This window comes from Lepus europaeus, chromosome 1, assembly GCF_033115175.1.
Source record: "Lepus europaeus isolate LE1 chromosome 1, mLepTim1.pri, whole genome shotgun sequence".
Lineage (NCBI taxonomy): Eukaryota > Metazoa > Chordata > Mammalia > Lagomorpha > Leporidae > Lepus > Lepus europaeus.
In genome coordinates, this window is record NC_084827.1 from 46,424,024 (window position 1) to 46,437,529 (window position 13,506).

At 50.8% G+C, this 13,506-nt stretch overlaps 1 protein-coding gene across 1 annotated transcript in view; it reads left to right on the forward strand.

Moving 5' to 3' along the window:
- CDHR3 (cadherin related family member 3) overlaps positions 1-13,506 on the forward strand; it is a 59,122-nt gene that overhangs the window by 38,879 nt on the left and 6,737 nt on the right. The window contains exons 11-16 of the mRNA XM_062195532.1: positions 740-838; positions 3,341-3,567; positions 6,793-6,964; positions 8,972-9,222; positions 11,030-11,211; positions 13,147-13,160. Of these exons, the coding sequence (XP_062051516.1) occupies positions 740-838; positions 3,341-3,567; positions 6,793-6,964; positions 8,972-9,222; positions 11,030-11,211; positions 13,147-13,160 (945 nt within the window). The remainder of the gene's footprint in view (positions 1-739; positions 839-3,340; positions 3,568-6,792; positions 6,965-8,971; positions 9,223-11,029; positions 11,212-13,146; positions 13,161-13,506) is intronic.

Genomic DNA, 13,506 nt, shown 5'->3' on the forward strand with positions numbered 1-13,506 from the left:
TGCGTCCTGTGGCTGTCAATTCAAGTTCAAACTCTTTGGCTTAGCATACAGGGATTTGATGCTCTGGTCTCTGCTTAACAGTCTAGCTTGAGCCCACTTACTCCCTTCCAAGGCACCACCTCCTCCTTTGAACTAGGACAAAGAACTTGCAGCTTTCCTGAGCGATTTATGCAGGTTCACACCTTGGCATCTTTGCATATGCCTCGAACCGCCCCGCCCCCATCCAGGCCCCTCCCCATTCTACCCCATCCAGTTTGTCTAACTCTGCCCTTGCTGGGCTTGCCGGCCTCTAGGTTCTGCCGTAGTGACCTGCACGTGTGTTTATCAGAGGAGCCCCTGTAATGAAGCCCCCACACAGAAGCCATCTTAAAACCTTGAGGAGGGGCCCTCACTGTAGCCCAGTGGGCTAAACCACTGCTTGTGATGCCGGCATCTCATATCTGAGCACCGATTCGAGTCCCAGATCCTCAACTTCCAACCCAGCTCCCTGCTAACCTAGGAGAGCAGCAGAAGATGGCCCAAGTGCTTTGGCTCCCGGATGGAGTTTTGGGTTTCTGGCTTCAAACTTGGACCACCTCTGGCCATTACAGCCATTTAGGGGAGTGAAGCAGAAGATGGAAGCTCTCTCTTTCTCTCCACCACTCTGCCTTTCAAATAAATAAATAAATAAATCTTTTAAAAATATTGAGGAAATGAATAAGGAGTGTGATTTAAAATTTTTTCCTTTTTCTGTTTTTAGATGACATCTACCTTTACATCGTAACAAGGCCAGAAAATGAGTTTCCTCTGGTCTTTGATGAGCCATTCTACATATTTAATGTGTCAGAAAACAGACCAGGTAACTGGGAGACAAGATAGCGCATGCGCTCCGGGGGTGGGCGGCCGGCTCTGCAGTTCATGGACAACTGTGTGCTTGGTGCCTTTTTTTTTTTTTTTTTTTTTTAAATCCTCCTTACTGCCGAGAAGCCCTGCAAGTGAAACTTGGATTTTGGAAGCTGTTGACGAAACTGCGTTTGAACCCCCTGACTGCTGCCTTTGTTGGCTCACCCTACTCTGCTAATCCCCCATTTCTTTATTTTTGGACAGGCAGAGTTAGACAGTGAGAGAGAGACAGAGAGAAAGGCCTTCCTTTCCGTTGGTGCTCTTCCAGTCCAGCTAACCCCCCATTTCTGTAGCACGCGTTTCCTCTTGGTCTCCACCAAGATTTTTATCCCACTCACTCAGAAAAGTGGAATTTAAACATGGAGAGGAGGTTTCTGTTTCTAAATATCTTCTTCACTGAAAAACAAAATGAAGACATTGTCTCCATCTGCTCTTCGAATTTCCTGCCTTTGCGTGGTCTTAGCGCCCTCAGCGTGCCGGCTTCATTTGCTCCCATCTCTTCCTCTTAGGAGGCGAGACTGGTCCTTCCCTAAGACAGTCTGGTGGACAAAACTCTTGCATGGCTTTTCGTTTGAGGATCATGGATGCATCTTCCATGGGAGAGGAAAGAAAAACAGCCTCAAACCAAATCAATGACTCTCCATTTTATTCTTTTTTAAGATTTACTTATTTTAAAGGCAGAATTACAGAGACAGAAGGAGAAATGGGGAGAGAGAGAGAGAGAGAGAGAGAGAGAGAGAGAGAGAGAGGAGATCTTCCATCTGCTGGTTCACTCCTCAAATGGCTACAACATTCAGGGCTGGGCCAGGCTGAAGCCAGGAGCCAGGAGGTCTCCCATGTGAGTGCAGGGGCCCAAGCACTCAGGCCATCTTCTACTGGTTTCCCAGGTGTGTTAGCAGGGAGCTGATCAGAAGTGGAGCAACTGGGACATGAACTGGCACCAGGATGCTGGCGTCCCAGGCAGTGGCTTTACCTACTACACAACACCGGTCCCTATTCTCTTTCTTTAAGATGGTCTCCACTTCCTGACATTACATTTTTAAAATAAACACAGGCCATGACTCACTTGGTTAATCCTCCGCCTGCGGCGCCAGCATCCCATATGGGCGCTGGGTTCTAGTTCTGGTGGCTCCTCTTCCAGTCCAGCTCTCTGCTGTGGCCCGGGAAGGCAGTGGAGGATGGCCCAAGTGCTTGGGCGCCTGCACCTGCACTGGGAGACCAGGAGGAAGCATCTTGCTCCTGGCTTCGGATCGGCGTAGCTCTGGCTGTAGCGGCCATTTGGGGGGTGAACCAACAGAAAGAAGACCTTTCTCGCTGTCTCTCTCTCTCATTGTCTAACTCTACCTGTCAAAAAAAACAAAACAAAGCAAAACAAAAAAACTAAACACAAAAAACAAGGCCCACGGACTGGCATTTTGGCACAGCAGGTTAAGCCACCACCTGTGACACCAGTGTCCCTCATGAATGCCAGTACAAGTCCGGGCTGCTCTGCTTCTGATCCAGCTCCCTGCTGCTGTGCCAGGGAAAGCAGCAGCAGATGACGCCAGTGTTGGGCTCCTGTCACCCACATGGGAGAACAGAATGGAGTTCCAGGTTCTTGGCTGTGGCCTGATCCAGTCCCGGCCATTGTGGCCATTTGCAAAGTGAACCAGAGGACGGAAGATCCATCTCTTCATTCCTTCTTTTCTCTCTCACCATCCCCCCATCTGGAACTCTGCCTTTCGGATAAATAAGTCTTTTTTTAAAAAATCTCTTTTAAAAAAAGAAGGTCCAAAGAAAATTGTTTTCAGCTCTGATGGTTTCCCCAGTGAATAACACGTTCAACAAGAATGAGCTATTTAGGAAGTCACAGGGCTTACTTCAGGGTCATGTACTTAGTGCTGAGGCCTAGACCTGAACAGCAGCAAGTGCTTCTGCCCTTGAGGAGAGCAATTAATGAGAAAGAACTTCCAGAAAACAAGCCAAACCAGAGCTCCAACAGTCCCACCAACAGTATTTGTGAGACAGGCAAAATGGAATGGTATCTAAAATCTACACTCTGTAACCATCAATTGCTAAATTTCCTGAAATTTTTTTCCATCTGGTTCATAAGAGCAATTCATGCTCATTATAGAAAAGTCAAAACATGCAAGAGACTTAGACAATGCTGCTGCAGAAAGGTGTGTATAAGGATTGGGCGTTCTTTGCGTGGTGTTTATGATAGCGAACTAACAGGTGTCCTTGGAGTGCTTATAAAGCCACAAATTGTCTTCTACAGCTCATGGTGCTGCTGCATGCATGGATCATAGAGCCGGTTGCTGGAGGGGTGCTTGTTGGCATTACATGAATTTACTAGAATTCAGGCATAAAATACACAGTTTGAATAGCAAGGAGGCCTCCAAAAACCCTACTACCATGGCCGTGGGCCACCTACTCAGCCCCACACAGCAGCCTCACCTCCGGTACTTTATTCCGGCAGCTAGAACCCGGGTTGGACAGGTGCACGCGGCTGATCCAGACTTCCCGCAGAGCAGCATCGTGTACTCCATCTCCAGCGGAGGGGCTGGCCTCCAGTACCCGAACGTGTTTTGGATCAATCCCAAGACAGGAGAACTCCAGCTGGTGACTAAAGCAGACCATGAAACAGTCCCAGTCTACACCCTCAGAATCCGGGCCACCAACAACGAGGACACGAGCCTGGTCACCGTGAGTGCCGCTGTCTGATTAATACGCACCAACCCAACTGATTGGTTCGGGGTCTCTTGTCCCCTCGAGGTGTTCCCCTGGCTGTGGGGACTCAGGCACATCCTAGAGATGTGGTGGGGAATGAGTAGGTGACTGGGAGAAGCACTGAGACAGGTGGCCAGCAATCGAGATGTCTGCTGAGCCCACAGACAGCTGCTCTGTGGGGCAGAGTTCGTGTCGTGGCCCTCTGAATCCCGCTTTGCTTTTGCCATGGGCTTGTGGTGAGATGCACAGGCCCGGAAGTTGGCTGTGGTTTTGTAGGTATGCATTTTCTTCCCAAGAGCAACTTCTGCATATTCTGAGCTCCCATGCCCCCAACACACACACACACACACACACACCAGGTGGGAAGATCACACAACTCCCTCGGAGGCTAAGACCATGGGAAGTGCAGATGCTGGGTCAGTAGGGCTGGGGTCGGCCACCCCGTGCTTCTAACCTGCTTCCAGGTGGTGCCCATGCGCTTGGCTGCAGCTGCACTTGAAGTTTATTCATTTACTTATTTGAAGAGGAGGAGGAGAAGGAGAGAGAGAGAGAGAGAGAGAGGATCCATCTACTGGTTCACCCCCCCAAATGGCCACAACAGTTAGGGCTGGGCCAGATCAAGGTCAGGAACCGGACCTCTATCCAGGTCTCCCCTCTGGATAGCATGGACCCGGATAGCTGAGCTATCATCTGCTACCTCCTGGGGGTGCACATGAGCAGGAATGCTGGCTTGGCAGTAGAGTTAGGACTCAGACCCAGGCACTGGTATATGGGATGCAGGTATCCCAAGGAGGGCTTAGTTGAGTGCACCACAGTGCTTGCCTCCATAGTTACCTTTAAAAAAAAAAAAAGATTTAGGGGCCGGTACTGTGGCATAGCTGCTTAGGCCACAGACTGCAGTGCCGGTATTCCATATGGGTGCCGGTTCCAGTCCTGGCTGTTCCACTTCTGATCCTGCTCCCTGCTAATGCACCTGGGAAAGAAGTGGAGGATGGTCCAAATCCCTTGGCTCCTAGCTTTGGCCTGACACAGCCCTGGTCGTTGGGGCCATTTGGGGAGTGAATCAGTAGATGAGAGATTCATTCTCTCTCTCCCTCTCTCTGTCTCGCATTCTCTCACTGTCACTCTGCCTTTCACATAAGCAAATATTTTTAAAAATATTTTAAAGAAAGAGAAAGAGAGATCTTCCATCTGGAAGTTCACTGCCCCGATGGCCACACTAGCCAGGACTGGGCCAGCCAAAGCCAGGAGCCAGGAACTTCATCCTGTTCTCCCATGTGGGCGGTGGGGGCCCAAGCCTTTGGGCCATCATCCACTGCTTTCTCAGATACATCAGCAGGGAGCTGGATCAGAAGCAGAGTAGCTGGGATTCAAACCAGCACTCCAGTGTGGGATATTCTGAGAAGTGGCTTAACCCACTGCACCACAACGCCGGCCCCATTGCATGGCCACACTTTGAATAGCAAGGGTCTAATAGGTCCGTGTTGTCGGTGGTTAGGATTATCTGGGACTAACACGATAGCCACAAAGACTCAACTATTTTTTTGGACTTTCCTATTAAAGTGAAAAAGCATGCAGGCTAACAGCAGGCAGCCCAGTGTGATCCAGACAATGACTGCTTCAGAGTCAGGAGACCAAGTTCAATTTCTCAACCTTGATCCCAATTTTCTGAGGGGGTCCGGGCAGTGCTTATCTCTGTGTCCCTATTTCTCTACCTCTTCAATGGCGAGGCATCCTGATAACCCAATGTGCAAATAGTCCAGGGCTTCTGATAACTCGCTTTGAATTACAGGGATGGTGTTTTGAAAGATGTGTGAGTCTCGCCATTGCTAGCTAGGGAAAGCTGCAGATAACTGCTGTGTTTGTTAGGCCGTGATTTTTTTTTTTTTTTTTTTTATAAAAATGAATGGACTCCACTTTGGGAGCAAACTCCAGTGAACATTTCAATTTATTCTCAGACTCAGAAATAGCGGAAATCCCCAAATTTCAAAGGTAGAATGAATATGACTCAAAGTGCGTGAGCTGTTAAAAAGGGTGATGAACTAAGTGATCACATACGTCCCTTTCAGGGCTGACAGTCTATGGTTCTGCCTTGGCAGGCTTCCCAGCCTCTGTTCCAATTCACTAGGCATAAAAGGCAGTGATGAAAGAGAACGGGGCTGGCCTCCACTTGTGGCAGGTTCGCTCCCAGCCTAGTGCCGTGAGAATAGCCCAGGTTGCAGATGCGATTCTCTCTTCCCCTGGCCCACTCACTCGAGCCCAGCGCTTCTCAGCCCCCGCTGCCTGTTAGAGTCAGCTGAGGAACATAAAAGAGATGCCTGGGCCCCAGCCTCCAGAAATACCAACTCAGGTGTCTGAAGTGGGACCAAGGAAGCAGAGCCAGGCTTGAGAATTGTTGCTAGATATGCCAAAGGTAGAGACTGACCCTCCAATTCACAAGGGGCACCAAGCAGAAAGCACTGGGGGTCACTGTGCATCCAGAACTAGTACTGGAAAACCACTGGTTATTGTCTTCACGGGAGCCCATGTACCCAGGGCAAGCCGGTGGGGAGACATGGGAATGTATCCACACAATACATGCAAACATGTGACAGCATATGTAACATATATGTAACACACACGCACATGTGATGGCATAGCAGCCAGCATTGTGGCATAGCTGCTAAGCTTAAGCTGCTGCTGGCAGTGCCAGCATCCCATGTGAGATTGTGGGTTTGAGTTTTGACTACTCCGCTTCCGATCCAGCTCCCTGCTAATGCACCTGGAGAGGCAGTGGAAGATGGCTCAGGTACCTGGGTCTCTGCCACTCATGTGGGAGACCCGGATGCAGTTTCTAGGCTCCTGGCTTTCTTCTGGCCCAGCCCCAGCTATTGCAGCCAAATGGGGAGTAAACCAGCAAACACAAGATCTCTCTCTTTTCCTCTTGTTCTCTCTCTGTCACTCTTTCAAATAAATAAATGAATGAATAAGCTAACAGCATAGGATTTGGAGCATGACAAACCTGAATTCAAATTCTGGCTTCACCCCTCTCTAATCATCTAAGCTTTCTGAGCCTTTGTTTTCTTGTCTGTAAAATGGGAATAATCGTGTTGTCTATCTCATGTGAGGTTAAGTGGGCTGACCCCGGGACGAGGCCTGGTACACAGTAAGTCCTCAGCGAGTTTCCCATAATCGAGAATGGTCTCCTTCTTGCTGCCCTAGGTGACTGTGAACATCCTTGATGAAAATGATGAAAAGCCAGTTTGTATCCCAAACTCCTACGTCCTGGCTATCCCAGAGGATCTGAAAGTTGGCACAAATATTCAGAATTTCAAGCTGACGTGCACTGACCTTGATTCCAGCCCCAGGTCTTTCCGCTACTCCATTGGTCCAGGTACAGTGCTGGGGGTCTACCTCTCTGGGCCCTGCTCCTGAAGACTCCACAGGGGTCCTGGGAGAATGAGGTGGTGGGGTCTGCGGTCGCATACAGAGCTGGGCATGATGTGAGCGGTGGGGCTTGGGGAGAGAGAGATGATGCTCTAATGGTTCCTGATACACAACACAACCATTCCCATTTTACAGACAAGAAAACAAAGGCTTAGAGAGGTTAATGATTGACCTAAGGCCATTTAGCTGGAGAGGAGTGGAGCCAGGATCGGCATTCAGGTCTGTCCTGCTCCAAACCCTCTGTTGTCCCTCTGCTTCCCGGGGCTGCTCGTGGCTTCGCCTTCTCACCTGACCCTCCCAGACCCCACACCTGGCTGCTTAGAGGCCGCAGGAGAGGGGAAATCCCACTGATGCTGCACACCCCCTCCCAGATTCCCAGACCATGATATCAGCCTTAAATTGCTACATGAATGTAATTTTTAAAAAGAAAAAAAATAAGTTCCATCCAGCTCCCTCAACCACCTCTCTTCCTGAAAGCTTGTACTGGGGGCAGGGAACCCCAGGCCTCTCTCTGGATAAGAATAGATTAAATAGATTAAATGCATTTTGAAACATGTCCCCAGGAATTCTCTTCTGCTCCATTCATTTTCTCTCTTTAAAAATATGCCATGGTGGGGAGGGAAGAAAAGAAAAAGAACACCCCTCAGTGGAAATTAGACCAAAATAGCTCCTCTAATGAAGGGCTGGGGCCCGAGATTTAAACCCAAACAAGCAGAGCAATTCCGCGAGAAAGAGTGAAAATCCATCGCGGCCTCCTGCTGAGCCCTTGGCAGAGCAGGAACCTGAGCGGAACAGGCTGTGTCACAAAACCCAGGGGCAGGCACCGCCTAGAGACTGCAGTTGCTGAAGGTGGAACTGATCCCTCCCAGGAACACCAGGGCCTTCGTGGAGCCCTTGGCTGCAGAGGGGGTAAAACTGGCATCATCTCCTGCTCCATTTCCTGGTTTGCAGTCGGTAATGAGTCTGGAGGCACCAGAGGCATGAGCACGAGGCAGCTTTTCAGCCCCAGGCTCCCTGAGCTGTGAGCCGGGAGCCCCAGCAGACCTGTGTGTGTGTGTGCGCACGTGTGCATGCGCGCCGCGCACACGCGCGCTCAGGGATTCATGGCGTGGGTGCACGAGGACCTGGGGCTGCAGTCCTTGCGAAGCCGGGAGGCCTCTCCCTTTGGGGGGCACCAGGGTCAGTGTCAGCAGTAAGACCAGGTTCTATGAGAATCGTGGGGGGAGCTTGACTTCTGACCGGGGAAGTGGCCTGCCCGCTCCTCCTGGTGCCCACTCGTGAGTCTCCGTGTGAGTCACGCATGTTGGTGCCAAATCAGTGATAAGCTAGCCGGGGCTGCACCCGGGACACAGAAACCTCTGCCTGATCCCCAGCACGAGGGCATGCCCTGCTGTGCTTTTCCACTCATCTGTGTTTGCAGCCACACTGATTGTGAGCAAGAGTTTCTCTGTGTTAATGAAATCTCCAGGGCTGGCCAGCACCACAGCTCACTAGGCTAATCCTCCGCCTGCGGCGCCGGCACCCCAGGTTCTAGTCCAGGTTGGGGTGCCGGATTCTGTCCCAGTTGCTCCTCTTCCAGTCCAGCTCTCTGCTGTGGCCCAGGAAGGCAGTGGAGGATGGCCCAAGTGCTTGGGCCCTGCACCCGTGTGGGAGACCAGGAGGAAGTGCCTGGCTCCTGGCTTCGGATTGGCGCAGCACCGGCCATAGCGGCCATTGCGGGGGGTGAACCAACGGTAAAGGAAGACCTTTCTCTCTCTCTCTCTCTCTCACTGTCTAACTCTGCCTGTCAAAAAAAAAGAAAAGAAAAGAAATCTCCGGGGCAGCTGAGGGCTCCAACGAACGGCTCAGCCCTGGTGCCTCAGAACAGGCAAGGACATTTGAGAAAAAGATCACTTGTCTTCTACATTTTGCTTTCTCATGGCCTTCCAACACCCTTGCATCAAATCCCACCTAGGCAACATCAACGGTCATTTCACCTTCTCTCCCGATGCCGGATCCAACGTCACACGTCTGCTGCTGGCATCCCGCTTTGACTATGCTGGTGGGCTTGACAAGACCAGAGACTACCGACTCCTTGTCTACATAACGGATGACAACTTGCTGTCGGGCAGGAAGAGGGCTGGGGCTCTTATTGAAACAGGGACAGTGACCCTGAATATTAAAGTCATCCCCCAGCCAACCACGATGGTCACCACAACTCCCTGGGTAAGGACCCCCCACCCCCAGAATCACCTTCCCTTATGATGGACAGCAATGAAGCCCTTTGATTCAAGAGGTAGGTGGATGGCCTGAGGAGAGCTGACGTGTTGAGGCTGCACTGGACAAGGCACAGAGTAGTAGCGAAAGATCGGGGTGACACTTTGCACCTGTAGAACCATCCCTTCTTTGTTCTAATAGAGTGAGTGTTTGTGCAGGGACCCGGGATGGATCAGCCACTGACCCTGCATGATGCGTGGGGTGCAGGAGTTGGTTCTCACGTGCAGGTGTCCAGTTTCACCCTGCCCGGCCCCCTTCCTGCTCCCCAGAGCCCTGCATGTCACTGTCCATGAAAGCAGGTAGCCAGTTGCCACGTGCGCCTCTCCACTTCTTTCCAAGGGTCCCTTGCGTCAGTATGATATCTACTTCCTACCTGCCACTCCAGAAAAATTCACTCAGTGCACAGATACTGGCTTACTGACTATTATGTGCCAGTCAACGACTGAGCAAGCCAAGACGGAGCCCTGCTCTCTCGGAGCTAACATACTGGGTCAGTGATTCTCCAGCTGGGGCTCCCAGCCTAGCAGCATCAGCACCACTTGCAAACTTGTCAGCAACGCAAATTCTCAGACCCTCCCCCAGATGATTAACGTCTGATGTCACCCAACAGTGATCATCACCATGACCCCCAGGGCGGGATATTGTACCTGGAATCCCCACCCTCCCTCCCAACCGACTGGATCAGGAACTCTAAGGGGTAGGGCCCAGCCCTCTGTGCTTTGAACAAGCCTTCCAGGGGGCCTGTGATGCACACTTAAGTCTGAGAGCTGCTGGTCTAGAGAGGGAGACAGAGTACAAACAAGTACACACATTAAGAAAAGTAACTGCAGATGGTAGTAAGCAGGTGCCATAACAGAATGGGCGTGGAGGGAGCCTTGGACTCTGACCACAGGAATAGGTCATTGGCGCTGATGCTCCTGCCCCTTTCCCTCCTCCACCTGCTCCTAGCAAGAGCTGCACCCCCTGGTGAGCAAACCTAGATTTGTAGCCAGAGGAAAACTCATCAGAATCTGAGCAAACTATCTAGGGGGGGTCCCCGGCCAGTCTGGCTTCTCAGGGTCTTCCCAAGAGCTGGTTAATGGTGCACTCTCGCTGTCTGCGCTGGAGTCCGAAGGATCCCAGTGAACAGGTGCATCTGACGCCATGGAGGCTGTCAGTGGCAGGAGCTTGGTAAGGAACCTGCCACCTTGGGCTTATAGCATGACCTGATTGTGACAAATCCCATCTTGAAATCTCCATAACTTCTTTGTTGTCTGTCTCCCGCGCTAGGGAGCAGACGCTGAATTCGAGGTTTCACTGCGGTATCAGCCCACTCATCTGGCCGTGGCGGCTTGCATCAAGCCAGCACTGCAAGGCCTACAAGGTGTTAAAGCAACAACCTCCATGGCTGCTGCCTTCTCAGTGACAGCCAACGGCTATATTAGGCCCTGGGTGATGCCAGGATAGGGCAGAAAACAAATGCCAATGGGCTTTTTAGTTTTGGGGAAGGGGCAGAAAGGTAGAAATTAGGCTTGGCGTTGTTTCTCAGTTCCCTGAATGTTCTGGATTTTGACTTAAAGGGTATCTGAAAAATCCTATCAAGAAGGCAATGGGTTGCACCGCAAGAACTGTGACCACACAGATGTATAGCATATAGAGCAAGACTAAGCGTTGACTGCAAAGTGCTGGAATAGACACTCAACATCCAGGAGGTACTGGATGGCCAAGACGCTACCCCCCTCCTCTCACCCTCCTTGCTGTCTGTCTGTTGCTCAAGGCCAGGGTCACCTACCGGATCCTGAAGAAGAACATTTACTCTCCCTCGGCATGGTACGTGCCTTTTGTCATCACGCTGGGCTCCATCTTGCTTCTGGGTCTGCTGGTGTCCCTGGTCATCCTGTTGGCCAAAGCCATCCTCAGACACTGCTCCTGGAAGACCAGGGTGGACAAGAAGCCTCTGTAAGTTGCCAGTGCACTGGGCCCTTTCCTCCACTTCCTTAGGACAGTGCTGCCGATACACTGTCAGGAGAGGGGGAATGGAGAATTAGGGTTTCCCCACAGAGTGAGGTGCCTGGAGTTGAGGGCAAGGAACCCCGGCTGCCCGCTCCTGGTGGACCCTCTTTGTCACCTGTGGGCCCAGGGAATCCTTCCCCTGATGGACTCTCAGTGGAGGTGGACCATCAACCTTGTGATGACCTTGCCCTAGATAAAAGCAGCAGAAATGCCAGGTAACCAGCAGCGAGAGGCTGGGCTGGCTCCTTGTTTGTAGAACACTGGAAGTCTGAGATGGGAGGAAAACAGGCACTAAAAAGCAGTGGCTCACGGGGGCTTTGGGAGACTCAGCGATCTTTGTGGGCTTCCCGCTCGGGGCCGTGAGCACAGGCCTGTTTCTCTCCTTGCCATTCTCTCCTGCTCACTAAGACGTCTCTCCTTGTGACGATCCGAGGAATGTCTTCTCCCGGCTGGTGCGGGGTAGGAGAGGGGATGGAAGAGAGCAGGGCGTTGTTACCGGCTAGAGCCGGGTTCTGGATTCTCGACAGCTCTTGCAATGCTGGCTCTGGGCCTGGGCTTTAGATTTAGACAAGGCCTCGCTTCAGATCTTGGCTCAAACCCCGTGAGCTTCAGTTTCCTTATTTGTAGAACTCAACAATTAGATGCACACATTCAAATAAGCACTTAGCAGTATTCCAGACATAGAGCAAATGTTTCGTATGCTATAGGCGTATTTTAAAAAATCTTGTTGCATTGTTCTTCACAGCACATTCCCAGTGAGTGTAGAATTCTAGATGCCAAGTTTAACTCCATGCCCAAGTACCTTGGGGTATTGGAAGCTCTGTCTGAGAATTCCTCAATGGCACAAAGGAGGGGCGTTAAGAAGCACGTGTCTTCTGAAGGCATTTTGAGATTAACTACTGTCAATTAATTCGCAAATCTATGGATGCAAGATTATGTAAAAGTATAAGACATTAGCATAAAGATGTGCATTGAATTTTGACATTTTTATTGGGGAAGTTTGTTGCTCTTAGCAACCCTTGACTTCAAGGTAAGAAATCTTTGACCATCTGCTGTAATTAAAAAGGGCATTCTTACCTGGACTCTACCCACAAATGGGTTTGTGGGGGAAAAAAAAAAACTGACTCCAAAAGGGGGATAGTTAAGCTTGTCAGATGGTAGGGTCCTGTAATGGGATTTAGGTAAAGTACCGTAAGGAGTAGTCCGGTAAACATGGCAGCCCATTTGCAATTTATGGTCCCAGTGTCAAATATGCACCTTGAACTTGGCTGTTTCAACCTACATTCTAAGTATTAATTGTTTCCAGCATGACTGGCTGAAAAAAGAAAAAAATCAGCTAGCGATTCAGACTCAGATCTGGACTCTCTGGAATTGACCTGGAACCATGCGACAGCCAACATTTGGCAAATAGCAAAGAATGAAACCGGGGTCACGGAATCACGGTGTTCAAGGACATCAGGGAAAGGGCGGAGTCCAGATGCAGCGCCACATGCTACAGGAAGCCAGCGTTTAACTGCCAGCCTTGCTGGGCGCAAGCCTTTTGCTCAGCTGGCTACCGGGCAGAAACACGGGACAGGAAGACTTGCTGGGCAGGCTGCCTGGGGCGGGCGTGTCCTCACTAGGTGTCCTAATCAGGAACAACACCTTCCCTGGATTTCTGTAAGGCGATAATTTTCAAACTCCCCAAATTCCCTCATCTAAAACCCATAGTGATGGGAGTGCTTCGTTTGGAATCGAGGTGGGAACCTAGCCTTCTAGTTGGTCCCCAGCCCTGGTGCCTCTGAGCCCTGAGGATCTCCACTGCCCAAAGGACCTGGTGTTGAGTGTGTGCCAGGTCAGAATGCTTTCAGGTTATTTCATGTCCATCTTTTCCCCCCACAGGGCAAAGAAAGGAGGTATGTACAGCATTTTTCTTTTTTCTTATTTTTTTAAAAAAATTTATTTTATTTGAAAGGCAGAGTTACAGAGATGGACAGAGAGAGAGGGAGGGAGGGAGCGAGAGAGAGCATGCTTTCATTTGCTGGTTCACTTCCCAAATGGCTGCATAGTAAGATCTAGGCTAAGCCAAAGTCAGGAGCCAAGAACTCCATCCGGGTTGCCCACGTGGGTGCTGAGTCCCAAATACTTAGGTCATCTTCTGCTGCCTTCTCAGGTGCATTGACGGGAAGCTGGATAGGAATTGGGACAGCAGGGACTCAAAGTGGCACTGAGATTCGGGATGTTGGCATAGCAAGTGGCGGC